The following is a 27361-nucleotide window of genomic DNA, read 5'->3' as shown; positions in this document are numbered from 1 at the left end:
CCCCATGCAGCACGGCTTGCTTGTCACATTTTGAAGGTGTTATGGAATGTTCCCTATCAAAGGCAAGCGGAGAAAAAGAGAGTTTCATCTAAAGAGGGAGGTGCTGAAAATACCATTTAAATCCAGAGGCCAAAATTCCATCTATTCAGCCCTGGCGTGTGTTGTTGGGGGGCATGGGGAATACTTTAAAATATATTTTTCTACTTGAGAGAGGTTGATTTGCTGGTTCCTAAAGACAGCAGCATTAGGAGTGTTCACCAGCTTACAGGTGTCTCTTTCACCATAATTCACTGAGCAACTGCCATACCCATTTCCTGCATTTTGATTAGAACAGCCAGCACATAACCAGAAAGATTGTGTCTTCCCATCCCCCAACAAACACTTTCTTAAGGTCAAATAAATATGCTATATTATCAAGGTTGCTGAGCTTGTTTTTCTTTGCTGTTCATTTTTTTTCTTAAAGGACAGCATCTCTGTACCTTTAAGAGTATAAAAGGTAGAAATCAGTGTGGTGGGGTGTATAGAATTGATGTTGTTGTTTAGTCTACTCTTCTTGACCCCATGGACCAGAGCACGCCAGGCACTCCTGTCTTCCACTGCCTCCCACAGTTTGGTCAGACTCAGGCACTGCTGTCTTCCACTGCCTCCTAGTTTGGTCAGACTCATGTTGGTAGCTTCGAGAATTGTAGTGATGGTCAAAAGTTCACCTTTGTTTTCTTACCTGTTATTTAGCTGTAGGAAGCACATAATTTATGTCCATAAAAAGGTGGCAACCTTATTAATTATTTGACTGCTGGCCAATAGAAGTTTTTTAAAAATCTATAGGAGTCAGACACGACTGAACAAATAGGGAGAAAGACCAGCAATGAATGCATAAATATTGTAAGATTTTCCTTTGTTGATTTTTTAAGCAGTTGGTGATAGCTTTATTTTTAACCATCTGTGTAAGATTCAGGATAGAGTAATGAATGAGTTGGGGCTTGAAGATGTATAAAGCATAACACTGAAATGAAGGTTTCTGCCAGACAACCTGTTTATTGAGCATTCATTCTGATTCATTTGCAGGGGAATTGGGAAATGTTGGCTAGATTCCATTGCATCCAAGCCAAGCATTATTTCTCATTTGCCAGTGCTTTTCTCTGTAACTTTCCTTAACGCAAAAAGTCTGATGGATTATAAAATTATGCATGGCATGGAGGGAGTGGATAAAGAAAAGTTCTTATCCTCTGTCAAAGCACTAGAAGTGATGGGCATCCAAAGAAGCTAAAGAGTCAGGACATATAAAAATGGACTTCCTATGGAAATCGCTCCCACAGAAGGCAGTATGACCACCAATTTCAATGGCTCTGAAAAAGGATTGGACAAATCCATGTTGAAGGCTATCAATGGCTATCAACCGGCCACAATGGCTGTGCTTTACCTATGTCTCTGAATGCCAGTTGCTGGAAACCGCAGGAGGGGAGAAGCTTCCCCTTGGGGCATTCGGCTGGCCACTGTGAGAGCAGAATGCTGGGCTAGTTAGTGCCCTTTGGCCTGATTCAGGAGGCGCTGGTCCTCTCTTATTAGATCATAAGGTAAGTTTGGGGAAGCGAGTTTATTGGTTGTTGCAAACCTCTGCTATCCTTTCCGCGCAGTTTATGCATGGGTCCAGGTCACTCCACCTCACGAGAAGCTTCAGACTGATTCTGGCGTGAATCTCATTTCGCCTTCTCTCTTCGGGAGAGAGCCCTTTTGCACAGAACAGACGGAACCATTCCGTCGCGGAACGAGTTTCTGGCCGGAATCTTTATGTGTGGTGCTCCCCTTTTCTCCCGCTTCTCCCGTCATGGTGGCAACCGGGTTGTTCACTCTGCTGTTTCCTCTGCCTTTGCTATGGCTGCTTTCTTGCTGGTGGCTGAGGCGGCACCGCGGAGCGAGCTGGCGGCTGGGGAGCGGCCGGAGGCTCTTCGCCGACGGACCGGCGACGCGCGCCCTGTTCGTGACGGCGCACCCTGATGACGAAGCAATGTTCTTCGCCCCCACCATCCTCAGCTTGGCTCAAGCCAGGCTATGGCTGCTCTGCGGGTCCACAGGTGAGGAGGAGGAGGAGCAGGAGGCTAGCGTAGCGTTGCCTAGCAACCATGACGTCTGGTTTCGAAGCGCTCCCGTCTCCCCGGAGCTGTGCGTGTGGCGTCATCACGCTGCAGCAGCCATTTTATATTGATCGGAAGTGCGAGTTCAGATCGTTCTGACGTCACAGGATTATTCTTAATCATTTATTTATTTATTTTTATAGTATAAATTAATATATTGCAGGGCGTTTATTATTAATTTTTATTATTATGTCAATATTATGTATTTATTTTATATAGTGAGAATATATAAGTGAGAATTCTATTATTTTATACTTAATTTTTTACTGTTTTATTATATAGCTCCAGCTAAGTGAGAATTCAGTGACTGAACGACTGAACAACAACAAAAAGTGAGAATTGCAGGATGTGATGGAAGGCCCATGTGAAGGGCTCCTCCCTCCTCATTTTGCCATCATACTGTATTAGTAAAATGGGTATAACGCCACTTTCCCCCAAAATTGAATCTACTACTGTTTATTTGCGTACAACAATGTTTGACTAGCCAGCCTACATGAAATAGTGAGAGATTTATTTATTTATAAATATATGAGAGGGTAAATTGTTGAAGCATTGCTTATCTCAAGGACAGGGAACCATTTTCAGCCAGAGAGCCACATTCCCTTCTGGGCAACCTTTCAGGGGCACCATGCCAGTGGAAGGTGGGGCCAGAGGCAAGAGTGGGCATGGCAACAAATGTAAATTTTGCCATTTGTACAGTAGGCTGGTTTTTACACACTCCTGTCTATTCTCTACCCAGACAAGCAAGAGGTATTGGGTTCAAGGACACATTTCAGCTAGGCAAAAGCAAAGTAAAGGCCAGTGAGGGGGGTGGGTCATCTTCTGATAGAAGAGGTATGTGGCTGGGGGAGTGTCGAAAGGCCACTATATACACACACACACACAGTTCCCTAATTGGGTACAGCATAACTGCAAAAGGTCCCAAGTTCAACCGGTGGCATCTCCAGTTTTTCTTTTTAAAACAATTAGCACATAGCAGGGGATGAGAAAGGCCCGTTTCTGCTTGAGACCCGAGAGCCAGCTGCCAGTCAGAGCAGGCAGCACTGGCCTTGGTGAAGAAATCCAGTCACCTGGTATAAAATACAGTAGTTTCTTCTCCCTTCCAATCTAAAAATTGCAATTTAAAAATAACAGGGAGGAACAAGACCAATGTAGCAGGGCCTTTTTAGTGGTGACACCCTCCTTCCTTTAGAATTATTTAGCAATTACGAGTCTTCTCTATGTGCTTTTGGGCAGCAGTTGCAGGCGTACTTCCCCTCTAATACATATATATGTATATGTTTGTGTCTGTGCCTATTCTGCTGCTTTTACCTTGAGATTTTATAAATTAACACGGTCATGCCCCACTTTCGGGCTTCCTGTATACATTTGGTTGACCACTGCAAGAACAGTTGGGCCTCTGGTCTATTCCAACAGCGCTCTCCTTATGTTAAGGTTTTAACAACATCCTCTAATTTGAACACTTTGGTGTGTGAGTCAGAAGAGGCATGTATAAATGTTATAAATAGGTAGGGAATTGGCAGGATTTGAGAAGTTCACTCAAGACCTGCAGTTAACCCTAGCATTATAGATATCTTTTTTAAAAAAGAGTCATTAAAAGTTCCCTTGGAAGCTTTACAGACTCCAAGCACTTAACTCAACCCAGTTGGCCAAATATGTTTCGCTTTCTCAGATTACTGTACTTTCTGGTTCCGGGGTCTCCAGTGCAAGCGTCCATGGGTGCCAGCGTGCCCAACAGCACCTTTTATGGTACCTGCAAAAGGTCTTGGTAAATGTCCCCCTCAAAAATCCTCAGTGCTGTTTGCTTTTCCTGCTCGGTTCCTGTATCTACTGGCTACGCCTCTCCCACATCGAACACGCTCTTTTAAACATGCCCACGTTTCAGTGGGTTGCCAGGATTGGGCCCCAGCCCTACGTTCTGTTCTGAACAGAGGAGAGATGCAAAGAGCTTCTCTCTCTGAGAGAGTGTGGCGGTGACAGATGGAGGGGCATGCCTGCGCCGTTTCGTGGTCCTGTCTCACTTTCGATACGGCAGCCATTTTGCGTTATACCGTGCCCCTGCCCCTCCCACTGCAGCCATTTTGTGACTGGCTCCCATGGCACTCTCTCATAATTCCAAATGTTACTCCTAGCCTTCCTCCCCAAAAAAACAACCTCTGCAGCCCATCTCCTTCATATCCTGGCAAACCTAGCAGCCTGTACTGTGCTGTAGAATTCTTTAACTTTTTTACAGTCCAGCAGACTAACGTCACCAGTTTTGTTAAACTCAGGAAAATCTCTTAATATTCCTTTCTTTGCTCAGTTATTTTAACGCAAGCTGCTGGTCCCTTGGTGCTTTTAATTTCCCACAGGAGGAAGGATTCTGTGGTGCAGAGTGTGACTGCTGTCTTCTTTCTTATCTCCAGGGAATTACTACAGCCAAGGGGATGTCCGGAAGAAGGAACTCCTGGACAGCTGTTTGGTTCTAGGGATCCCGCCTTCCAATGTGACCATCATTGACCACAGGTAGCTTTCTACACTTAAAATGCCAGTGTTGTAAGAGCGTGAGAGGAGCCCTGCAGGATCAGGCCAGCGGCCCATCCAGTCCAATAGCCTGTTTTAACAGAGGCCACCAGGTGCCTATTATGAGAAGTCAACAATCAGAACCTGAGTGCAGCAGTGCTCTCCCCCATTTGAGACTTTCCTCTCCTGTGGTTTCCAGCAACAGAAGAACATAAGGAGAGCTGTGCTGGATCAGGCCAATGGCCCATCTAGCCCAGCATCCTGCCCTCACGGTGGCCAGCCCAGATCCCTGCGGCAAGCCTACAAGCAGGTATCCTTTCTTACCAGCAACTGGTGTTCAAAAGCATCACTCCCTCTGACTGTGGAAGCAGAGCAGAGCCTTCGTGGCTAGTAGCCATTGATAGCATTATCGCCCTCCGTTAATTTGTCTGAATTCCTTCTGGACAAATCTAAAAGCAATGAGAGTTGCTGCTGCACGCAGATCCAACTTGTGGGCTTTCTGTTCTTTATCCGATCTACTCTTGTGTTTGCATCTGCCACAGTGAAATTTTTCATAGAGGAACTGTTAGGGCCAGAGTCACCAGCTTGCGAGGGTGACGGGGAAGGTGCCGACATTGTGACATTGTGCACATGAGCCTTGCTCCTCACTCCCTAAGTCGGGCAGAAACTTCCCAGGCTTTGAGAAGGAGGCGCCAGGGAAACAGTTATGGGACTAGCCTAGGCCCCCTAGTCCACTGACCACACACCACTGATCTACAGCCACGCTCAACCGTGGTGTGCTCGGTTCTCCTCTTCCCATTTTATCCTCCCAACAACCTTGCAAGGCATGTTAAGATGAAAGATAGCGACCGGCCACCCAGTTGACTCTGTGGCTGAGTCGGGATTTGAACCCGAGTCTCTCAAAGTCATGTGCATGTGATATGTTTAAAGCCAATTTATGGTAAATTGTGTGACTTCAAGGCCCCCCAATCCTGGGAACTGTAGTTTGTCCAGAGTTGTGGGAATTGTAGCTCCGTGAGGGGTAAATTACAGTTCCAAGGACCTCTTTGGGAGAGGTCATGCATGTTAAATGTACAGTAGGGAAGTGATCTCAGGTCTCAACCTGATGTTGCAATCACAGCATCACCACCAAATGTGTCCATCCCAGTGCTGCAATTCCTGCCCGGTCGGGGAAAGTGAGAGGAAGATGTAGTGACTCAGCCTTGCAGTGTTATATCTACGAAGGCTCCACAGCCCCAGTGACCCTGTGACTTCTCCCTCAAGTCAGGGAGGGGCAATCGAGACACAGATCTGAGAAAAACACAATGCGTTCTATTTAGACCAATGAAGGTCTGCGCTGGGTAAAGCAGGAAAGTGACGGGTTATCACTGGGCAGGCCTGTAGGCATGTAACTTCTCCACCTAGCAAAACATGTAGAGCAATTAGTTCTGCTTCTGATATCGTGGAAGATCAAACACTTTCTATGGAGCAATGGATCCTCTGCTCCCGGTTACTGATAATTGCCTGATGTTCCAATTTGGAGACTCCAGCAGGAATCTTAATTCCCTACTGCATGCAAGAGATGGAGAGGCGCCTCTGTTTAGAAGAGGCATTCGCTCCTGAGAGAGGGGAGTGCCTCTTTGCAGATCAGGGAGGGGGGAACATGTGGCCCTCCAGATGTTATCAGACTCAGACTCCAGTGCCCATCAGCATGGCCAGTAGTTGGGGGCGGTGATGTCAGTTGGAGGGCCGCAAGTTTCCCATCATCCTTGCTTGTTGCCGTTTCCCGTTCAAGCCCTGAGATCACCGTACGGACACAATAACCACTTCTCCTTTTCATTTGCGGTTGTGTTTTTTAATTTTCTCCTTCCAGAGCCCCTTTGCTCCAGTTAATAGGTCCCTTTTCTCTCTGCATTGAGCAATCAAAGCACCCCGGGGATTTCCCTTTTACTGTATTGAGTAAAAAACAAAACGGTGCAAAAATGCAGAACAGTTTCCCAAGAGGAAGGTTGGGGGGGGGGAGCAGGGACAGATCTAGTATGAAATTAATGAAAATTAAGCTTCAGGGCTACTAATCTCAGAAGAGACCCGGAAGTGACTTCAGTGCACATTGCTTAAAAATCTTGGGTCTAAGAGACCCAATTTGTGCCACACAACTCAAATTGATTGCTTTTTTGTTCTATATATATATTTCAATAATCCCAGCGTTTGAGAGTCAGTAGCACAGATGTTGTAAAGGGGTGGTGATCTGTCGGGGAACAGCCTCATTGATGACCCCAATTCCTCTAGGACTGCCTCTCCCCATATAAACCGCCCCGGACTCTGCATTCATCCTCTGAGGCCCTTCTTTCTGTGCCTCTTCCGCAAGAGGTCCGGAGGGTGGCAATACGAGAAAGGGCCTTTTCTGTAGTGGCTCCCTGTTTGTGGAATGCTCTCCCCAGGGAGGTTTGCCTGCTGCTTTCATTACGTACATATATTTTAGGCGCCAGACGAAAAACGTTCTTCTTCAACCAGGCCTTTGACTGATTAATATCCTACAGCCTTTTAAATGTATATGTGGGAAGGGGGTGTTATCCTTTGGTTGCTTTGGTTAAATTATTTACTTGTGCTTTATCTTGTATTTTATTCTGAGATCTTTTGATGAAGGGCGGCATATAAATTTAATTTAATAGTATAAACAAACAAACAAACAAACAAATGTGGTTACCCAGACTTCGTTGCTGGTTGGGAAGGGGCCCCCATGACAGTTCAGGCCTCAAAAATGTAGGGGCGCTACAGGGGGAAAGGGAGAGGGAGCAGACAATAGGAAAGAAGGCTCTGGCTTTGCAGTAGAGTTTCCAGTTTCAATTCTTGGCAGCATTGCCAGGTAGGACTGGATATGCCATTTGCCTGAAATTTTGGAATGCTTCTGCCAATCAGTGTAGATATAACAGTCTGACTTGGGGGGGAAACCATCTTCCTGAGTCTGTTCAAACCAGAGCTTAATTCAGAACCATGAGGACTAGAATCTTGCTTTGTTTTTAGGGGAAGGGTTGTAGCTCTGAGGTGGAGCACCTGCTTTGCACACAGGTTCAACAACTAGTGTCTCTGGGCGGAGCTGGGAGGGAGCCCTGCCTGAAACTCTGGAGAGCTGCTATCAGTACTGAGCTAGAATGGACCACTGGTCTAGATCTGTATCAAGTCTCCTGCTATGTCACCCCTCACAATCGCCAGTGATTCAGGGGGGGATTAGCCCTGTTGGCTCAATGCACCCTCCATCCTTGGAGACAGTATACTGTGAATATCCAAATGCCCGGAGCATCCATCCTAGAGGGGCTGCGGGCTGCCAGCTGAACATCTAGGAATCTGAAGCTGGTTTCTCCCATCTCCTTGTGATTTTCCTGAAGATGTCTGGCTCAGGATGCTGGTTCAGGGATGGAGACTTTCCCTGACCCAGCAGGAGTCCTAACAAGCTTCTGTCTGTCTCCTTTTCACAGCAGAAACGTTGTTTGTATTAACCAAACTTGTCCCCCAAAATCTGACCAGGTCTCTGGGGCGATGAGCAGTCTTCCCCGTTGGATGTAAACAGGATACATTTTCAAGGCTTCTTTCCTCTCTGCTCCACCCACCCAGCTGAAGTAGGTTATTAACTCAAAGGAAGGGACACCACGTTCTCTCTCTCTCTCTCTCTCTCTTCTTCTTCCTCTGCACTCTACGATATGTTTTGTTCCCCCACCCTATCTTCTCGGTGACTGAGAACGGCAGGCTGTCCTTTACAGCAACATCTGCAGTTTTCCCCCTTGCAGCGAGATGCAGATAAATATCAACATTGGGGCTTCCATCTGATGACGCCCGACCTGGCCTGGTCCCTGCCAGAGAAAATGATAAGAGTTCGAGAGGGGAGATTTGTGTAAACAGGCGAGCTTCCCGCTGCCGGCACAGAACCCTTCCCCAGCTGCTTCCAAAGTTCTGCACTTAGAGAAGAACAACCAGCTTCACAGATATAAGATGAGGGACACCTGGCTTGCCAGTAGTATACGTGAAAAGGATCTAGGGGTCTTAGTAGACCACAAGCTTAACACAAGTAAATAATGTGATGCAGCAGCAAAAAGATCAAGGGAAGTAATACAGTCGTACCTTGGATCCCGAACGCCCTGGAACTCGGACGTTTTGGCTCCCGAACACCACAAACCCAGAAGTGATTGTTCCAGTTTGCGAATGTCCTTTTGGAACCCGAACATCTGACGGGGCTTCTGCGGCTTCTGATTGGCTGCAGGAGCTTCCTGCAGCCAATCAGAAGTCGCGATTTGGTTTGGGAAGTTGAACGGACTTCCAGAACGGCTCTGGTTTAAGAAAATGGGGGGGGGGGGAGAGAGAAATATATCCATGTATAAGACGCCTCCAAATTTTGGACATCATTTTTTAGGGGGGGAAACCTAGTCTTATACACAGAACAATACAGTATTTAATAGTTTTTTATGTTTTCGGAGCTTTTATTTATTTATTTTTGTTTCACCGCATTTCTTAGATGCCTTGCGCTAAGATAGACCCTAAGGAAATCGAGGGTCCACACATTCACAAGGTGTCTTTTCCCCTAGTCATCTGGAGGTGATTCTTCCTCGCCATAGGCGACCAGCTGCTCCGTCAGTCGAGGAGAAGCAGCTATGCAAATTTCAGCTACAGTTTTACATGTCCTTTTCCCTCCTTGGTGCCTAAAGGATCAATTAACCCTCCCCTGCTCTCCCCCTCCTATGTGCAAGATTCCTGCAGGAAAGTAGGTCAGCGGGCGTCTGTCTCTCTCTCTTTTTATTGTGCTCTGCAGACCGATGTGGTTCTCCTTTAAGGGAGTGAACTTGGCTGACACTGCAGATGGTCAATTTCCTCTTCCCAGAATCCTGTACCTCAGACGGAGCCCCTGTAAGCTCTGTTTGCTGCAGATTGAAAGCAGGCAAATATTTAACGAAGGGCAGGCCGGGAAGTGGGGGGGGGGAGGCAGTGTTGGCTTTGGATTCCTGCCTCGGCAGGGTCATGTCACCAGACAAACACAAACCTGCGCTAGTAGCCCAGAACTGACGGGAGGAGGAAGAAGGATGGGCACAGGTTGTTTCAACGTAGTTGCTGCCATTCTTCCAGCGCTGAATAGGTTAAGAATGGCTTGACACCCGGAAAAGATCCGTGGCCAGATTTGGGTGTCTTTAAAAGAGGATAAGACAAATGAATGCATTGGAGGATAAGGCGACTAGCCGCAAGGCTATGCTTGCTACCACAGCTGAAGGCAGCAATGCTTCTGAAGACCAGTTGCTGGAAAAGTTGCTCTTGCGCTCAGGTCCTAGGATCATAGAATCCTAGAGTTGGAAGAGACCACCAGGGCCATCCAGTCCAACCACCTGCCAAGCAGGAAACCCCATCAAACCCTGTCAAGCCTCCGCTTAAAGACCTCCAAAGAAGGAGACTCCACCACACTCCTTGGCAGCAAATTCCACTGTCCAACAGCTCTCACTGTCAGGAAGTTCTTCCTAATATTTAGGTGGAATCTTCTTTCTTGTAGTTTGAATCCATTGCCCCGTGTCCGCTTCTCTGGAGCAGCAGAAAACAACCTTTCACCCTCCTCTATATGACATCCTTTGATATATTTGAACATGGCTATCATATCACCCCTTAACCTTCTCTTCTCCAGGCTAAACATACCCAGCTCCCTAAGCCGTTCCTCATAAGGCATCGTTTCCAGGCCTTGGACTATCTTCATTTGTGTGATTGTTCGAAGCTTTCCTTCTTTACGGAATTTTGTTTTCATAAAGTTTTTGTACGTTTTTATGGAAATGGGTCTTGGCTGAGTTTCTGAAACCTTCCAACCTTGACTACACTTTTCAAAGTGGATCATTCATCATACACGATGGCTGTGTTCAGTTCCTGCTTTGGGGGCTTCTGTTTGGTCATGGTAAGAGCAGGAGGCTGATCTCGATGGGCCTCTTTCGGCCTGATCCAGGAGCCGGGCTCTCCTTCCATCCTTACGACGTAAGAGCAGAGACCGAGGGTGATGAAGAAGCTTTAGCTAAGTCTGGGAGCTCTGTGGTCTCCACAATCCACTGCCCTATAAATTTCCAGGAATTCTGCCCCATGGACAGCGGCTGTTCGAAGCTGTAGTCCAAAATCTCTGGAGGGGACAAGGTTGCAGGAGGCCGACTTAATGGTTCTTTCAGCCTAGTGAAAACATTTTAACACTCTGCAGGTCAAAACTACCCCCCTCTCCCTTCAGCGGTCTTGGCAGAGAAATTCCCAGACATCCCCCCTCCCCTTTTTTAATGCAAACAGATTTTGGCTCAATTTGCTGAACATGGCAAATTATAAGCAGCACAGACATCAGGCTGGGAACTTTACTTGCCAACAGTTCCTGGAAGGAGTGGGATTTCACAACCCTCCCCACCCCAACAGGATGCTTAGCTTAGGGGAGGAGGGAAATGTAAAAATGTGCCATTTGATCCAACGAAGGAAACTTTTCCCACAACTTCAACTTCTTTGCCCAAGTTTGCCTGTGTTGGCCATGAAACCCTCAAGGCACTTTGGGAAAGGGTTTTAGGCTCAGTTTGCCCGCCAGGCCTATCCTGATGGGGCTTGCTGGGGGAAGCTGAAGTGGGAGCAGGGAGGAGAGTCTTTCAAGCAGGCTAGGCGTAGGCAAAGTCAGGGCAGGCATAGTCAGAGCAGGTAGAGGCAAAGTCAAGTCAGATCTAGGCAAAGTCAGGGCAGGCGGCAAAGTCAAGGAAGGTCTTTCTGTGCAGGTCAGGACCATGGCTAGCTCCCAGTGGCCCCTGCCCTGGCAGATGTCCCCTCACCTCCATCTTCAGTGAACTGCTGTGCAAACCAGGGAGCTTTACCCGAACAAGCCAGGATGACAAACCACAGTTCAAAGTTTGACAAAGAACAACTTCCGTTTTGCCCTGGTTCAAAAATATTGCAGGCGATTCGTTGGAAGGCAGGCGGGTGCTCCCAATCTCACCTGTGCAGGAGTGGGGGGGGGGGAGAAATGAAAGGGCCGCATTCCATTCTGAGAAACCTCCCTGGGGCCACTTGGCAGTGGTGGGCGGGGAAGCAAATGTCAATTTGGCCTTTGTTCAGTTGGCTAGTTTCTACAAACACTCGCATGCACTCCTCGCAAGCAAGGAACATTGTGGGAATTCAAGGGCAACTTTCCATCCAAGCAAAAGCACTCAAGGGGTGCAAAACTGGGTCAGTGAGGGAAGGTCTTGAGGGCCAGACAGAGAGGTATGGAGGGCCGCAATTGCAGCCCCAGGTCTAAGGTTCCCCTCTCCAGCTTTTACCTTAAACTCAGAGGGTGACCTGTTTGGTAGGTTGCCTCTTCACTGACTCAGAGCCTGTCAAGAATGCTTGCACGTGGCCGGGTGTGTGTGTGTGTGTGTCAAGGGAGAACAAGTGCACCCCCTGGTATAGCTGTGCTGCTGCTGCTCTCCTCTCCCCCCTCCCCGCTTGCGAGCCACTCGTGGCTGCCTGCTGCCTGCCGAGATCACAATGCACTCTAGTGCATTCAGCCTCGAACTGAGACAACCCTTTGTCTCTTTGGATAGGAAAGGAAGCTCGCTCTCACTTCACCCTGTCATGCATCCCTCTCCCCAAAATTCAGCAGCAAGCTTTGCTGAAAGCCTGCAGGAACCAAGTGTGGCTTTTAAGCTTGAAGCTCAAAACACGACGTGTGTGCGCGTGAGAGAGGGGGGATCTTGCACTGTGTGGCTCCCAGAAGTGGTGCTGATAACGCCAAGGTTGCAGGTTTGATCGCTGTATGGAGTGGCTGGGGAAACCCAGCCAGATGGGTGGGGTGTAAATAATAAATTGTTGTTGTTGTTGTTGTTGTTGTTGTATGGGGCAGTTGCCCGCGGACTGGCTCGCCAGAGTGGTGCATGCTCTGGTTATCTCCCGCTTGGACTACTGCAATGCTCTTTGTGTGGGGCTACCTTTGAAGGTGACCCGAAAACTGCAATTAATCCAGAATGCAGCAGCTAGACCGGTGACTGGGAGTGGCTGCAGAGACCCTATAACACTGGTACTAAAGGATCTTCATTGGCTCCCAGTGCATTTCCGAGCACAATTCAAAGTGTTGGTGGTGACCTTTAAAGCCCTAAACGGCCTTGGCCCAGTAGACCTGAAGGAGTGTCTCCACCCCAATCGCTCAGCGCGGATGCTGAGGTCCAGCGCCGAGGGCCTTCTGGCGGTTCCCTCACTGCAAGAAGCCAAGTTACAGGGAACCAGGCTGAGGGCCTTCTCTTTGGTGGCACCCGCCCTGTGGAGCGCCCTCCCATCAGATGTCAAAGGAATAAACAACTATCTGACATTTAGAAGACATCTGAAGGCAGCCCTGTTTAGAGAAGTTTCTAATGACTGATGTTTAATTCTATTTTTCATCTCCTGTTGGAAGCCACCCAGAGTGGCTGGGGAGACTCAGTCAGATGGGCGGGGCATAAGTAATAAAAAATTATTATTAGTATTATCATCATCATCATCATCATCATCTAGTCCCGCATCCTGTTTTCACAGGGGCTGACCAGATGCCCCCAAAGGGAAGCTGACAAACAGGGTCTGAGCTCAAGAGCAACTCTTTCCATTGAAGAAGAAGAAGTAGAAGAGTTTGAATTTGATATCCCGCTTTTCACAACCCGAAAGGAGTCTCAAAGCGGCTAACATTCTCCTTTCCCTTCTTCCTCCCCCACAACAAACACTCTGTGAGGTGAGTGGGGCTGAGAGACTTCAGAGAAGTGTGACCAGCCCAAGGTCACCCAGCAGCTGCATGTGGAGGAGCGGAGACGCGAACCCGGTTCCCCAGATTATGAGTCTGCCACTCTTAACCACTACGCCACACTGGCTCAGTGGGGTGGGAGGCAAACAAAATGATCAAGGGTCTGGAAACCAAGCCTTATGGAGAACGGTTGAAGGAGCTGGGTATGTTTAGCCTGGAAAGGAGGAGAGTGAGAGGAGATATGAGAGCCATCTTCCAATACCTAAAGCGCTGTCGTGTGGAAGAGGGAACAAGCTTGTTTTCTCCTGCTTCGGAGGGTAGGACCCGAACCAATGAATGGCTTTAAGTAACAAGAAAGGAGATTCCAGCTAAACATCTGGAAGAACTTTCTGACAGCAGGAGCTGTTCGGCTGTGGAACCATCTCCCTCGGGGTTTTGAGGCAGAGGTTGGATGATCTAGCTGAGATCTAGCTGTCATGGATAATCTAGCTGAGATTCCTGCATTGTAGGTGGTTGACCGGGTGCCCCTTGGGGTCCCCTCTTCCAACCCTATGATTCTATGACTCCCTGCAGCTGGCATTCTGAGAGGTAATAATAATTCTGCTGTTTGTACCCTTCCCATCAGGCTGGGCCGCCCCAGCCACCCCACAGCGGAGGGACAACAGCCACCCTGGCTAGTGGCCCATGGACAGCCGTCTCCTCCCCAAACGGAAACTGCAAATGAATAACTGCATCACTGGAAACAACAGCGGTCCCCTTTGCAAAAGAAAAGGAACCGCATGCGATGGCTCAGAAGGGTTAACGTCTCCTCCCAGCCCTTCCCTGGCTTGCTGGTTTTCTTGATGTGCTGCCAGGAGCCTCCCTCCCCTCCTTCCACCGCCATGTGACTATTGTAAACAGTTTTCCAACCCAAAAAAAAAAACAACCCCATCCTGAATGGGAGGCTTTCCTTGTGGGCCAAAGTTGAGGAACTACATCACGGGGTCCCTGCGGCAATGGGGACAGGAGAGAGGGCCTCGCGCATGCCAGCGCTGCTCCTGGGGTTACTCTAGATCACGGGAGAGGCAGAGAGGGAGGCAGATCCTCTTGCGGTTCCTGCGGTTGCGTAATGTTTGCCTTGGAAGGAGGCTGCGAAGAGCCCGGAGGTTGCTTGGCTTGGCTCTCTCCGAAAAGCCTCCGTTCTTCCTCTCCAAGAGAGCTCTGCGGCTTTCAGGCCAGTGGCTCCCACCTTGGGGACGGGCGAATCGGGTCCATTTTAGTTCCTCTGTTTGTTTGTTTTCCCCACATGCAAAACAAAAACAAGTCATCCTGAAAGCTGGTCGCGAAATTCTCCTAATTGGCACGCCTTTGTATGCAACTTTGCCTAATGCCTAATGTTTGCAGGGCATATTTTCCAAATCTAATGCACTTTTGTAAGCTGGGGGGGCCTTTTTAACGCTGCCTTTTCAGTGTTAGAAACTCAGGTGTATAAGCTAATCACCAAATGGCACCTTAAACCTGCACAGCCGAATTTCTAAGTGCCTTTTCTTTTTTGGCAATAGATTTTAATAATAATAATAAATTATTATTATTATTATTATTATTATTATTATTACCCTGCCCATCTGGCTGGGGAAACCCAGCAAGCCCAGCAAAATATTAAAATATTATTTTTAATTTCATTTCTATGCCACTTTATATTTTAAACAAAAAAAATCTCAGAGCAGTTTACAACACATGATTAAAATATCAAATCAAACGATGCGGAATAAAACGCTTCGAGGAGAATATTTCAGAGCCTTCTCTGAAGTGACATTTTGATTTCCCCATTATTTATTTACCTGGTGAATTTATAGAGCTGCTCCGCAGCAGAAGTACAGTACTCTAGGAAGCCAGTGTGATTCAGTGGTTAAGAGTGTTGGACTAGGACCTGGGAGATCAGGGTTCGAATCCCCCACTCAGTCAGGAAGCTCACAGGGTGACCTTGGAGTCAGTCACAGCCTCTTCACCTGCCTCACAGGGTTGTTGTCAGGATTAACTGAGCGGGGGGGGGGGTGAACCCTGCACTCCTTGGAGGAAAAGGTGGGCTATAAATGCAGCTCTTCCGCTTGCCTGCTTAAGAGAGCTGGAGAGGCCAGCCAGATGGAGATGTCAGTCACCAACCTGGCATCCAGAGATCTCCACTTGGTCTCAGTTGGACTTGGGCCAGTTGCAAAATGCACCTGGAGCCTGGGGAACTTCCAACGCAGCCCAGTATATGCATTTTCATGGGGCACATTATTTGACTGGGGACCCGCACTGGCAAATCTTTAGGGTTTCACATTTTGACGGATGGGTGTGTTTCGGTTCCCCCTCGCGTTCCTCCAAAAAGTGCAGACCTGGGTTCAAATCCTGGCACCTGCAGGTAGGCCTGGGAATTCCCCGCTGCCTGAAAACCTGAAGAGCTGCTGCCAGTCGGTGCAGACAGGACTGAGCTAGACGCACCAATGACCCGACTTGATATAACTCAGCTTCCTAGGATATTAAGCTGCCTGATTCCTTCTGATAGTTAAATATGTGCTTGTGTGTCGCTCACTGTCCCTGGTTTCCCGGCCCTTAGACCCACCCTCTCCATTTCTGCTCACCCAGAAGCCTCCCCCCACCCACTCACCACCTTGCCAAATATCCCCATTTTGAGGGTGATGAATATGAACTTGTTCCTGCTGCTGCTGCTGCTGCCTGCTCTCCCATCAAGGCCTGCGAGATTTCACATTGCGATAAAGGCCTTGTGTCATCTCTGAGAAGAGGATCCCGGCCTCCTGCTGGGAAACAGTGTCTATTATTCATGATGATATCGCGTCATGACACAAATCGTTCGAAGGAGCTGATACTTGGACGGTGTCCCGAAAAACAGAGCACAGCCTGGGAGCAGGAGCGGGAATTCTGTTTTGAGCTGCACGCTGCCTTTGCAAGAGATGCTCAAGGGACAGGATTTTTCAGTGCTGCAGAAAGGGGCTACTGCTGTTTTACATTTTTTTTAATTGACGGGCATATTTGAGTTGTTTAAACATTGCTATTAGGCCTACTTTTTGCTTTAGTTTATTCCTGCGTTGCAGCGAGTTGGACTCACTGACCCTTGGCGTCCCTTCCAACTCTACAATTCTATGATTCCAATATTCTAGTTTTAGCCTGCCGTTTGCCCCTGCTGCCATCTCCTTCCCCTTCCTGCGTTTTCTTCTGTTTTCAGATTGTAGGCCTCTCAGGGCAGAGACCTTGTTCTCTCGTTCAAGCTCTCTGACAGCACTGTGGTCTCTGCGGTGGAAGGCAGAGTGCTGCGACCTTTTAAATCGAGCCGGCTCCAAGGGCTTCGGGCAATGTTGGAACTGAGTTTTGCTCCAAAGTTCCTCCTTCAAAGAGGAGGAGTTGCAATTCTTTTGTGTTCTTGCACTCAAGTGCCACAAAGAGAATTACATCGTAGAAATAAAATAGCAAAGACTCAGATGCTCAGCTGACAGTAGGCGGTACATTCGTACCTTGGTTCTCGAATGGAATCCATTCCGGAAGTCCATTCGACTTCCAAAAATGTTCGAAAGCCAAGGCACGGCTTCCGGTTGGCTGCAAGAGCTTCCTGCACTCAATTGGAAGCCGCAGAGGCCATGCCAGACGTTTGGCTTCCAAAAAAAACGTTCAAAAACCAGAACACTCACTTCCGGGTTTGCGGCATTCAGGAGCCAAAACGTTTGAGTCACGAGGCATTCGAGAACCAAGATACGACTGCATTTAAAAAGAGCACATCCTGTCCACCCCATTTAAGGAAAATCACAGCAAAAAGATTGTTTTTTGCTCAGCACGTAAAAGCAGGCAGGCATTCTTCCTCAGGGAGAGCACCCCTCAAAGGGGGAGACACCCCTGAAAAGATCTCAACCGCCTGTCTTGGGATAGGGAAATGTTTTTGCGAAACCTTAAAGCTGAAAGTGGCCCTTCCAGCCACTGTGGTTCTGAATTAACAGGAACTTGGGAAGCTGCCTTCTGTTGAGCCAGACCACTGTTCCATTGGGCTCAGTATTGTCCACACCGACTGGCAGCAGCTCTCCAGGTGGGAGACATTCACCAGTCCTACCTGTTAGACTGAGATGCTGCCAGGGATTGGGGCCTTCCACAGGCAATGCAGGTGGTCTACCGCTGAAAAAGCTCTTTGCACCGAGCTGCACCAGTCCCTTGAGCTCTGTGTTGTCTACACTGACTGGCAGCAGCTCTCTGGGTTTTCGGAAAGGGGTCTTTCTCAGTTCTTTAAGGGGAGGATGAGAAGCTGGGGCAGGGCAGTGGGTGGGTGGGTGGGTCAGAGGGGGGGGGGAAGAACTTATCCACTGGCTTCAGGGAACATCACATCCCTCTTGCTCCCTCATCTCCCTGCCTGTGACCTTGAGCACCCAAACAGCTGAGTTGACCCAGCCGGTGCCGAATCCCTCCCGAGGACCGGAGAAGTTAAATCTGGTTCAGGCTAGCTGCACAGCTGGGACATTCAAAGCATGCCTTGGATCAGGCCCAGGCCCATGGGTGTGTGTGTGTGTGTGCATGCTTTTACTAAACAGTTGTGCTGTGTCCCCTGTATTCTCCAACTCCAACAATGGAGAAAGAATCATAGAATAGTACAGTCAAGCCTCGGTTCTCGAACACCTCCGTTTTCAAACATTTCGGCTCCCGAATGCCAAAAACCCGGAAGTAAATGCTCCGGGGGTTTTTGGGAACCTGGACATCCGACACAGCTTCCGCTTGGGTGCAAGAAGCTCTTGCAACTAGTCGGAAACCGCGCCTCGGTTGTCGAATGTTTCGGAAGTCGAACGGTCTTCTGGAACGGATTATGTTCAACAAGCAAGGTTTGACTGTAGAGTAGGAAGGGGCCCTGAGGGTCATCTGATCCAACCCCCTGCGATGCAGGTATATGCAGCTGTCCCATACAGGGATCAAACCTGCAACCCTGGCATTCTCAACACGGCGCTCTAACCAGCCAGCTGTAGCCATCTTGGCTACAAGTCACCATTGACAGCCTTCTCCTCCATGAATTTACCTAATCCTCTTTTAAACCCATCCAACGTGAAGGCCATCACTGCCCTGTGGCTGGGGAGGGGGTTTGGAGTGTTCTGAAGAGAATCAGGGGCCAAATAGAGAGGTTCAGAGGGCCGCATTCAGGTCCTAGTCCTGTGGTTCTCCACCCCCTGTTTTGAGAAAACATCGGATCCTGTGGAGACTACATTTTCACCAAAGGGCATGTTGCAGGCTAACCAGCTATAAATTCTCGGCATGATTAACCCACTTTCTGCCCCTTAACCAAATCACTCAGGTGAGGTTTTGCAGCCCTTGCAATTCTGGCTCTCCGTCAACACGTTGCCACGCTCCCAGAGATTTCGGCCCACCGCCTCCAGCTGTCTGTTTCCACTGAACTTGAGTGACCTTCATCTGTTGCATCCAGTCAAAACCTGCCCAGCAGCATATTAGAGGCCCTGCCAGGGCTGCATTAGAGGAGAGGGGAGGAACCTCGGGGTGTCTGGGCCAAATCCAGCCTGCCAGACACCTCATGCCCTCCAGCGCTTTGAAGCCAAATTCAGAGACGCCATCTTCCTGCTTTTTATCGCAAGAGCATGGCAGCCATTTGGGTTGCTGTGATCTCACGTGATTTTACGCTGCGGTTTCTCCCCACCACCACCATGAAATTGTGTCACGAAATCATGGCAACAAAAATGGCCGCTGTTATCTCACACTGAAAAATGGGATGTGCTGGTTTATTTCCGGGACACTTGCGGGGTATGGCATCTCTGTTCAGCCCTACCAAGCCTCTCAGGTGCTAAGATCAGCAGAGGGTGCCCTCTTGGTTGTTCCTCCGCCCTCAGAAGCTGGGGGTGGGGGTGGCAATGGCCTGGAAGAGGGTCTTCTCTGTAGTGGCTCCTAAGCTGTGGGACTCCCCCCTCCCCCCCTGGCAGAGGTGTGTCTGGCACCTTCATTGTACAGCTTCCGGAGATTGCTGCAGACACATCTCTTGGTACACAAGAGATGTATGTTTTCAATACCCACCTTAATCATACCCTACAATTGCCCCGATTTTCCTGCAGCACTCCTGGAATTGCAGAAGCCATCCCAGCTTCTGATTTGATCCCAGAATGTCCCATTTCTCCCCTGCTGTGCCGTCGCCGAGTTCGGGGAGGAGGATGAGCTGGTTCTTGCTGCTGCGATGGCACTTATAGTGGTGCTGTGCTCTTGTGCGAGTCAACTGGCTCCCCCGAAAGACACACCCCAGTTTTCATCAGAGGAAGGTTGGAGGGTATGCCTCACTTCTGTGATTGTAGATTGTCTTAAACTATGCGTAGTATTGTGTTTTAATTTCGGCAACCTGCCCTGGGTTCTTAGGACGAAGAGTGAAATTTCTTCTTCTTCTTCTTCTTCTTCTTCTTCTTCTTCTTCTTCTTCTTCTTCTTCTTCTTCTTCTTCTTCGCAGGGATCTTCCAGACCACCCATCTGTCGAGTGGGACACACAGCTGCTCTCCGCTCTGATCCTTAAGCATGTCAAGACCAACCAGATCAACCTGGTAAGGTGTATTCCTTTCGAATGTTGTCAGGTTCAAACTCCCAGCACTCTGCCCGGCCAGTGGTCAAGGACCATGGTGGGTGTTGAAGCCCAGGAACATCTGGAGGGCCACAGGTCCCTCCTCCCCAATCTTAGAGCCAGTATTGTCCTACTGTGTACATGAGATTCAGGTAGGTAGCCGTGTTGGTCTGACGCAGTCGAAATAAATCAAAAAATTGTCCAGTAGCACCTTAGAGACCAACTAAGTTTGTTCTGGGTATGAGCTTTCGTGTGCATGTACACTTCTTCAGATACTCAGACGCACACGAAAGCTTATACCCAGAACAAACTTAGTTGGTCTCTAAAGTGCTGCTGGACAATTTTTGTGTGTACATGAGACAGAGGGATGCCTCCTTGTAGATCAGGGATGGGGGAACCTGTGACCCTCCAGGTGTTGCTGGACTCTAACTCCCATGAGTCAGCAGGGCCAAAGTTCAGGGATGATGGGAGTTGGAGTCCAGCAAGATCTCATGGGCCACAGGCCTCTGCTGTCTGATCGTAGAACCAGCATTCCCTGATATTGACCCCAGCCAGTTGTCTTTCCTGCACACTTTTTGGTGCCTCCTTGAAACATTTCTTGTCTATCCAAATGTGTAGAAGTCATTGTTTTCTTTCCTTTTGGCTACTGTGGATTGTAAGTCTTTTGAATTTTTTTTAGATACCTGTTTTTAACTGGTTTTTTTAATCATCAAGAGTTTTCATGTTTCAATTTATGTTTTTGTAAACCACTTAGAGGTTTTCCTACTATCAAACTGTATGTAAATTTCATTAAATAAATAAAGGAAGACCTCAATACCTCCGCAGGCACCGTTACCACACAGTCCTTGCTTGACACACTGTGCGGAAGCCTCCGCAGTGCATTAGTTGATGCCAAAGTGTATTGAAATGCATGCCGTAGCAATCCCTGCAGCTTCCAGGGGGTGGAGCTGTCCCCTTCGCTCTGAGGGACCCCCAGCCGAAAACAAGGGTGGGCAACTGCTCTCAATTTCAACTGCAAAACTGACAAGCCGGGTGGGTGCGGGCCGATCCACACGCCAACCCGAGCAGAATTCACGAGCGCAAACGCTGCTTATCCAACCCTCTCAGGACAGAGGATCGAGGTGAGGTCAGCTGAGGTGGAAATAGTTTGTGGTGAGCTGGAGGGGGAGATTCCTTAGCCTCCCTTGCATGATAAGTCTCGCAGATCAGGGAAATCTCTTGTTGACTGAATTCCTACGCCATCTGCTAATAGCGAGGAGATCTTACAGCCCCAGCAGGTTCTGAGATGAGAAGAGGAATCAGCACAGAGTCCCTCGTCTGCCTTTGTCCTCCCCGCTCCAGTCTCCAGTGGGGTCATCGTTACTCATTCTCTCAGATGCCCCCAAGCCTTGCCTGGGGAACCACACGGCTGTCCTTCGTTCAAACGCAACGCCAGATAATGCAAAGGCGGAAGAAATCTCAGATTTTATACAGTCCAAGCCAGAAGCAGATGAATGGGTGTTTTTGGATGAACAAAGGAATAATAATACAATAATAATAATAATTTATTATTTGTACCCTGCCCATCTGGCTGAGTTTCCCCAGCCACTCTGGGCGGCTCCCAATCGAGTGTTAAAACAATACAGCATTAAATATTAAAAACTTCCCTAAACAGAGCTGCCTTCAGATGTCTTTTAAAAATAGGATAGCTGCTTATTTCCTTGACATCTGGTGGAAGGGAGTTCCAAAGGGCGGGTGCCACTACCGAGAAGGCCCTCTGTCTCGTTCCCTGTAACTTCACTTCTCGCAATGAGGGAACCACCAGAAGGCCCTCGGCGCTGGATCTCAATGTCCGGGCTGAACGATGGGGGTGGAGACGCTCCTTCAGGTATACTCAGCTGAGGTCGTTTAGGGCTTTAAAGGTCACCACCAACACTTTGAATTGTGCTTGGAAATGTACTGGGAGCCAATGTAGATCTCTCAGGACCGGTGTTATGTGGTCCCAGCGGCCACTCCCAGTCACCAGTCTAGCCGCCGCATTCTGGATTAATTGCAGTTTCCGGGTCACCTTCAAAGGTAGCCCCACATAGAGCGCATTGCAGTAGTCCAAGCGGCAGATAACCAGAGCATGCGCCACTCTGGCGAGACAGTTGCCTCATGCCGAATGAGACCGTTCAGAAGGCCTTAAATGTAAGAAGATACGAAGAGACTTTTGCATCAGATCATTGGCCCATCTGGTCCAATATCCTGTTCTCACAGGAGCCAACCAGACGCCCCAACGGAAAACCCGCAAGCAGGACACGAGCACAAGAGCATTCTTCTCCCCTCCGGTTTCCAGCAGTTGTTATCCAGAAGCATTGCTGTCTCCGGCCGTGGAGTCAGAGCACAGCAATCCTGGCTAGCAGCCGTCGATAGCCCTCTCCTCCTCCTCCTCCATGGATTTATCCCATCCTCTCTTAAACCCACCCAAGTGGGCAGCTGTCACTGCCTCCTGTGGCAGGGAGTTCCACAGATTAACGATGGACTCCACGAACAAGTCCTTTCTTTTATCTGTCCTGCATCTCCCGACCGTCAACTTCCCTGGATCCCCCACAGGTTTTGTGTTACGAGAGAAGCCAACCCAATTTGTTTTGTTTGGCCTGCTCCCTCGCTTTTGGGAGGCTGGAGACCATTTCGCTCTAGAACCTGCTCCTCTGGCCATAAGGCTCCTCCCGGTATCTAAACCCCGACCCTGATGCTCGTTGGAATTCTGAAAAATATTTACAAAAATTAAATAAAATAGGGTCGCTTCATTTGTGAGTTTGGACCTACCACACCAAAAAATAGGCGAAGCCATGCCCAGTCCTCATTTGGGTCCGCCACCTTGAATCAAAATGGCGCCCGGCACCCAAGCATTGGCAGAGACCACCCCCCCCCCCAATCTTGAGAGTTTGGTGGCGATATCTCCAGAGGAGGCCATAGCAGATGGCGTTGTTTTGACGTCTGCTGCCCTTGGCCTCCCGTTTAAAAAGGACGGGCAAGCTGTCAACTTCATAAATAGATCGACAAAAAAGATTTTTTTTTTAAATCCTCGAATGTGGGGGTGAGGCCCTGAAGAGGTGGCTGTGCTGAGATTGGTCTTGTGCCAGGCAAGAGCGGGAAGGGGCCCTCTCAAAAGCTGGCCACACCTCTCCCCCTGGGCTTTTCTTGGGGTGCCCTGCCTGCTCCCTTGCCTGTTTGTAGAGGAGTGTGTGTGTGTGTGTGTGTGTGTGGAGCCCTTCCTGGCAGCAGGGTGGAGACGTAGCCGGTAGGGGAGGCCGGGCAGCAAAGCCTTTGATCCTCCCTCTCTGCCCTTTCCCCTACTCTCTCGGGCGGCCATGTCTCTTCTTGTGCAACAACCGGGGTGGTGCCTGAGCCGGGACAAAGCTGCTCCTCGTCACCCAAGGAGTCAAACCGGACCAGCAAGGAAGGAGGGAGGTGCTCTTCTTAATTTCCTTCGCAGGAGCTGGGGTAGCTCAGTCAGTGGAGCGCAAGGTGCTTAATCTCGGGGTCCTGGGTTCGAGTCCCACACCGGGCAAAAAATATTGATGGCTCTCTTGGTCCCTTCCAACTCTGCGGTTCTGTGATTCTGTGAAGTGTACCGTGTCTGCCCCTGCCAGCCAAGGAGTGGCCCAGCGCCCTTGGCTGCCCCCCTCTGACACATAACGCATCAGGGCGAATTTCCTCAAGTTTGTCCCTTTTCCACATCTGTGTTTTAAGAACTTCAGGGTAGCGGGAAAAGTCCCAGAACATAACAGACGACCTAGGGGGGCTAAATCCGAAACCTTCTCAGTTACTGAATTTTTGTTTTCAGGTCTTCCCTCCAGATCTCCACCGTCCTAAACACTTTTAGCCTTTAGCTTTAAAACTCATCAGTCACCTCTTCTGGTCTTCTAGATTGCTCTCTTTACGTATTCTGCATCCTCAGGTTGCTTCAATTCCTTCCTTTTTTCCTATGCGTCTAGAGGTTCGCCAGGACTAAGTTCACAGTCAAGATGTGCTATGCGTGTTCTGTTTGTTAGACGCTTGAGAAAATGTCGATAAAAATCATTACTTTCTGTGGGCCTGCTCTGGTTAGAACTTAGGACGTAAAAAGAGGCCGGCAGGATCCGTTCCAGCAGCCCGTTCTCGCAGTGGCCAACCTGATGCCCCACGGGGAAGCCCACAAGGAGGGCCTGAGTTCAAGAACAACTCTCCTTGCTTGCATATCCCAGCAGCTGGTATTCGGAGGAAGGCTGCCCTCTGACTGCGGAGGGGCAACCTGGCCATTGTGGCTACTAGCCACCTATCGTAGAGTTCACAAATTCGTCTAAACCTCTTTTAAAGCGATCCATGTTGCTGGCTGTCATTATATCCTGTGGCAGCAATTTCCATAGTTTAACGGGGTGCCGTGTGAAGAAGCTCTTTCCTTCATCCTATCGTATGTGCTGCTTTGCGGGGCTTCCACCTCCAACACATTTTATAAACCTTTAAGTAAACTGAATGGGAATCACAGCAAAGACCTCGAAACAGCATCCCTGACACCCTGAAATCGGATCCTTCAGGGTATATAGTGTCCTAACGCTCCCTGCCCAAATCACAGCTGTCTTTATTTTATTACCTGTCTGCGTCAGTGGGAGAAAAAAGAAACTGGACCCAATCCACCACAAAGACCATCTCTATCAGGGTGGCTCTCCAGTCCTTGAACTGTTTCCAGAACAGCTGGTGGAGTGGTATAAGAACTAAATTTTCGCCTGACGAATCGGTGCCCAAGTTTGCTTCTTCTTCTTTTCCTCCTCTGCCCTCCCCATCACCCTTTCCTCTTCTGCCATGTCTTTTAGACTGCAAGCCTGTATGTAAGGAATGTCTCGTATCGGTTGACTGTATGCAAGCTGCTCTGGGAGCTGTTTTTGACTGAAGGGTGGGTTTTAAATGCTCTAGTTTTAAATATATAAATATACGTTAAAGTATTGGAATATATAAATCCTCCTTTCCTTCCTCTCCTTTTCTCTTCCCTCCCCGTGCAGGTAGTGACCTTTGACGCGAGAGGAGTGAGCGGTCACCTGAACCACAAATCCCTTTACACCGCTGTCAGGTACAGTCTTCCTATCATTCGACAAGCAAGGGTGGTGCATTTTGGGGACACTTAAGACCCCTCCCCATCCCATCTACCCAAGACCTTGGCCAGTCTCAGCTGCTGGAAGTAATGGTCGGTCCAGTTCATTCCATGGGCCGTGTCCCTCCTGGTCTGACACCCCACAGAGCCATGGCAGACAATAGTGAGCTAGATGGGCAAGGGGTCTGACTTGTTTCAAGGCAGTTTCATGTTTATATTTGTTGTTGCTGTTCAGTCGTTCAGTCTTGTCCGACTCTTCGTGACCCCATGGACCAGAGCACGCCAGGCACGCCTATCCTTCACTGCCTCCCGCAGTTTGGCCAAACTCATGCTAGTCGCTTCGAGAACACTGTCCAACCATCTCATCCTCTGCCATCCCCTTCTCCTTGTGCCCTCCATCTTCCCCAACATCAGGGTCTTTCCCAGGGAGTCTTCTCTTCTCATGAGGTGGCCAAAGTATCGTATTACCTCTCTATTAATTACTACCTGGACTAGAAACCTGCTTTCTGGGGGCAGGCCACTGATCAGTGGCAGAACATCTTCTTTGCATAGATATAGATAGATAGATACAGTGGTGCCCCGCTAGACGAAAATAATTCGTTCTGCGAAAATTTTCGTCTAGCGGGTTTTTCGTCTTGCGGAGCGGCAATGGCAGCCGCGCTCCGCAAAACGAAAAAAAAAGACGAACATTTTTCGTCTTGCGAGGCAGCCCCATAGACTTTTTCGTCTAGCGGGGCAGCCTTCCGCTAGACGAATGCCTTCGTCTAGCGAGGCATTCGTCTAGCGGGGCACCACTGTAGATAGATAGATAGATAGATAGATAGATAGATAGGTAGGTAGGTAGGTAGATATCAATGTAGATGTAGATATCGATATAGATAAAGATATAGATACAGATATAGATACAGACAGAAAGAAAGAAAGAGATGTCTTCTCTGCCTAATCCTGGGGGATTGGGAAAGGAGCAGGAGAGGCAGTGCTCTTTTTCTAGAAAAAGAGGGGCTGGAACTCACCCTAAACACCTCCCTTGTTCTATTATAATGGCAATGAAAGGTGCAGGAACTGAGGTCCGGTGAGTTCTGGCTCGGGGGAAAAGCCCCGGCTTTCCTGGGCCAGCCTGCCATTGTTCCGCATGCCGCAATACATGACGGCGCCATACATTCTTATGTCTATAGGAAGATATACGGAAAGAGAGTATATCTGTCTTTATGAGAGGTATCTGAAGAAGTGTGCATGCACACGAAAGCTCATACCAAGAACAAACTCAGTTGGTCTCTAAGGTGCTACTGGAAAGAATTTCCTATTTTGTTTTGTCTTTATAGAGAGAGTGTGTCTGTCTGTCTGTGAAAGTTCCCTGTGTATAGCATTCCTTGGATCAGGAAATGCTGCCCCAGCTTCACTTTCCACACACACACACACACACACACACATCCCACGCCAGCCGCAGCCGAGTTCGAACTCTAAAAACAAACATTCCCAAAATGGCAACGCCGCAGAGTTAAGCTGCCTGCAACCTCTCCCCTCCTTGGCCCGGCTCCAACCTTAGCCACTCTTGTCTTTCAGGGACTATGAGGGCGAGGGATAGGGGGGGGGAAGAGTGGAAAAGGACTGAAACTCTCTCCCTCTCTCTCCCCCCCTGCCCCCCTCTCTCGTCTATGTCTGCAAAAGCTGCCCAGCTCAGTCCATTCCCATCTATAGTCTTAAAAGGACAGGATGAAGGCAGTGGGGAAGGGTCTCTGCATTCCCCCCCCCCCACTCACTCACTCGCTGGCTGGAAAGCAGCTGTGATCCTGCCCTGCGGCTCCTCTGCCAGGCAGCCTCTCTGAATTAGCTGCCACAAGAACCTCCACTGCTGCCCCTATAGGCCAGGTTGCCAGGTCTAGCCCAGTGTAGTCGACACTGACCGGCAGCGGTTTCATTCGGCGGATGTCCCCAACCCCACGATCCTGGGAAGGGGGTGTTTTGAACCTGGGACCTTCTACATGCAAAGCAGTAGCCCTATGAATGTGCCACAACCCCTGAGAAACAAAACAAGATTCCAGACCTCATGGTTCTCAGTTCGTAGCGACTTCAGGAGTTGCCACAGAGGCATACCTAGGGTCCCTTGCGCCCTTGGCAAGGAGCTGCGTTGGCACTCCCCGCTGCAAAAAAATAAATAAATCCCTTTACCGTAAGAGCCACATTAGAAATTACAAATTGTTATGCAACCCAAGTGCTGTTTATTTCATTTATGAGAGATTTCTCACCTGCCCTCCAGCCTAAGGTCCCAGGGTGGGTTGCAATTAAGCAAAGGGAAACGGCAACAAGCCCCTATCCACCCCTGGCTTCCCTCCTCACCCGGTGACACACCATTTTGAAGCACTGCAATAAGGATTTCT

General features: G+C 49.0%; 1 protein-coding gene across 3 annotated transcripts in view; it reads left to right on the top strand.

Annotated features, from left to right (window-relative positions):
• Positions 1–1643: 1643 nt before the first annotated feature.
• PIGL (phosphatidylinositol glycan anchor biosynthesis class L) overlaps positions 1644–27361 on the top strand; it is a 35936-nt gene continuing 10218 nt past the window's right edge. Inside the window, exons 1-4 of one of the 3 annotated variants that reach the window (XM_033172112.1) lie at positions 1644–2072; positions 4538–4637; positions 19784–19874; positions 24895–24962. In XM_033172112.1, the coding sequence (XP_033028003.1) occupies positions 1826–2072; positions 4538–4637; positions 19784–19874; positions 24895–24962 (506 nt within the window). In that variant the 5' untranslated portion in view covers positions 1644–1825. The remainder of the gene's footprint in view (positions 2073–4537; positions 4638–19783; positions 19875–24894; positions 24963–27361) is intronic. The other 2 variants (XM_033172113.1, XM_033172110.1) reach the window with 2 other exon arrangements.

The sequence above is a fragment of the Lacerta agilis genome, chromosome 15, assembly GCF_009819535.1.
Source record: "Lacerta agilis isolate rLacAgi1 chromosome 15, rLacAgi1.pri, whole genome shotgun sequence".
Lineage (NCBI taxonomy): Eukaryota > Metazoa > Chordata > Lepidosauria > Squamata > Lacertidae > Lacerta > Lacerta agilis.
The sequence above is the reverse complement of the archived record's forward strand: the minus strand, read 5'-3'. Positions and strand labels throughout refer to the sequence as shown.